The sequence below is a fragment of the Pinus tabuliformis genome, chromosome 7, assembly GCF_031772625.1.
Source record: "Pinus tabuliformis cultivar Carrire ecotype Pingquan chromosome 7, CPIR1, whole genome shotgun sequence".
In the NCBI taxonomy this organism is placed as follows: Eukaryota; Viridiplantae; Streptophyta; class Pinopsida; order Pinales; family Pinaceae; genus Pinus; species Pinus tabuliformis.
In genome coordinates this window covers 420,247,748-420,250,090 of record NC_142293.1, presented here as the reverse complement: position 1 = coordinate 420,250,090, position 2,343 = coordinate 420,247,748, and the positions used below count along the sequence as shown (strand labels likewise).

The 2,343-nt window shown below is 38.9% G+C and overlaps 1 protein-coding gene across 1 annotated transcript; it reads right to left on the bottom strand.

Annotated features, from left to right (window-relative positions):
- Nucleotides 1-530: 530 nt before the first annotated feature.
- LOC149247738 (putative leucine-rich repeat receptor-like protein kinase At5g63930) lies at nucleotides 531-2,126 on the bottom strand. The gene is made up of 3 exons (XM_089445262.1): nucleotides 1,022-2,126; nucleotides 819-889; nucleotides 531-737 (listed from the first exon to the last, which is right to left on the bottom strand). Exons 1-3 carry the CDS (start codon nucleotides 2,124-2,126, stop codon nucleotides 531-533), a joined length of 1,383 nt encoding a protein of 460 aa, XP_089301388.1.
- Nucleotides 2,127-2,343: the final 217 nt, after the last annotated feature.

Genomic DNA, 2,343 nt, shown 5'->3' with positions numbered 1-2,343 from the left:
GCTTTTTTTTATTACCGGATCTGAACCTTCCATTTTTGTGTATGCTCTTTGCCCCGCGACTCTGTGCGATCTGGGCAAATCAAAAACAGAAAGGAAGGATTTTTCTCATGCGTATGCTCTTTTCCGTTGCACCTTAGTGTTATCTCGGAATATCCTAACATCATACATGTCTCTTATTAAAATTAAAAAAATAATTAAAAATATACAATTAAAAAAATATGTAACAAAATTCTTAACCATGGAAATTGGTCCTCAACTTTACAATAAAGATTATTAATATATAAAGACATTGTTACAACATTAATTATCAATAACACATGTCCAACAAATCAACTATCTCTCTTTTCTTATAAAACTAACTCATATCGTTAATTACAAAATATAATTACTTTAAAAATAAATCTCCACTTTTTATTTATTTATAAATTGAGAAATTTAAATCCTAATTAAATGTTTTGAAAATCCTTTTCCAAAATAAACAATTCTACACCTATCATCATTTAAAAAAACAAATAAGAAACCCCGACTTTCTATGAGAACGGAGAATAGACAGCCACCTGATCAGATTTTAGACAATTAAGCATGTCAACAACTACGTTCATCAACGGCCTCAGATTGGGAGCAGATCGACTACAAAGCGTGGCAATCTCCATTATCTTCACTATTTCATCCTTCACGTTATTATAATCACTGCTACGTCTCAAATCCTCGTCAATTATTTCATCAATCCTCCCTTCCTACACCATCTTCGCAGCCCATGCAGTGATATGCACAAATTCTTCATCGTCCTCTTCTACCGCTGGAGGCTTTCCACTTACCATCTCAAATAACACCACTCCGAAGCTATACATGTCTTGCTTTGTTGATGCTTTCACTCCATACCCACATTCTACACAAAACATTAATCTTCGGAGTTTATGACTATTCGCATGAAATGGAATATGATTTACTGACATAATAATAACAATAATTTGTGGATTCATTCAGCTTTGTAAACAGAAAACAAATGGAGATTTAGTACCGGGCGCAATGTAGACAAGAGTCCCTCCGAAAAGAGAACTTGATTCAGAATCCACTGATGGGTTTTTCAGTAGCCTGGCAAGTCCAAAATCTGCGATGTGTGCTACATATTCATCATCCAGCAATATGTTGGCAGACTTTATGTCGCAGTGAATTATTGGAGGTTCGCAGTCGTGGTGTAGATATTTGAAACCCTCTGCCACGCCCACTGCAATGTTATACCGAGTCCTCCAGTCTAGTCTCTGATTAGGATGTTTCGATGCTCCGCCCAGATATTCCCACAACGATCCATTGACCATGTAGTCACACAAAAGAACTATTACCTCATTCGTTCCATCATGCTCTCTTATCAGGTCCTGATGACGCAAGATGTTTCTGTGACGGGCGTGCTTCAAGGATTCGATCTCGTGCCTCAGACTGCGATATCCATTATCGTCGATGCCATGATTTGCTACTTTTAAGCACTTGGCCGCAAGGATTTTGTCTCGTCCTGGAATAACTACCTTGTAAACCATCCCAGATGTGCCAAAGCTGATGACGTAATCATCGCTGAAGTTCTCAGTAGCTTCTACTATATCTCTGTATTTGATTATACCTCGCCCATCTGCCGAATTAATACCCACTGTAGCATCTTCATTGTTCTGTCGTTCCTTCCTCGACCTTGATATTTTTATCATGTACATCAGAGCAAGGTTGAAAATGATTATGGTCCCAAAATAGGTGATGGTAATCCCCACCACTGCCACCGAGCTTATTGTTTTCTTATTACGTGCAACTTCTGTATCGGAACAATTCTTGGTTGTCGGAGGTCCACAGAGATCTAGATTTCCCTCAAATGCATTCTGTGGACCTTGTAAAAATTTCCTCAATGAAGGAATGTTCCCTGTAAAAAGGTTGAAAGAGAAATTGAAATGATCCAGGCTCCTCATGTCTAGGAAAGACTGAGGAATCTGACCGGAGAGCTGGTTATGGGAGACGTCCAAGGATTCAAGTGAGTTCAAACTTCCAATCTGAGGAGGAAGAGATCCTGAAAGATTGTTCCAGCTTAGATCTAACCCATATATGAGAGTGTCTGCTAGCATTGCCAACTCCAAAGGAATGGTCATGCTCAGTTTATTTCTAGCTAGTTATAGCTCGCCTAATTGTTCGTGATTCCCCAGTGAATCGGGGATCCTTCCTGTCAGTCCGTTTACACTCAAATCTAATTTCTCCAGCATCTGAAGGTGACCAACTGTTGCCGTTATGCTGCCTTCCAACGAGTTTGCGCTGAGATTTAAAACCTCTAAATTAATTAAATTTCCTATTTCTGGAGGAATCGTTCCA

Bases quoted from the DNA above. Each gene is read 5' to 3' on its own strand.
- LOC149247738 (XM_089445262.1), bottom strand. From the start codon at position 2,126: ATGACCATTCCTTTGGAGTTGGCAATGCTAGCAGACACTCTCATATAT. The intron at 890-1,021 runs GTACTAAATCTC...TGTTTTGTGTAG, and splicing joins TCTTGTCTACATTGCGCCCG to AATGTGGGTATGGAGTGAAA. The intron at 738-818 runs GTAAGTGGAAAG...AAGATGGTGTAG, and splicing joins GAGTGGTGTTATTTGAGATG to GAAGGGAGGATTGATGAAAT.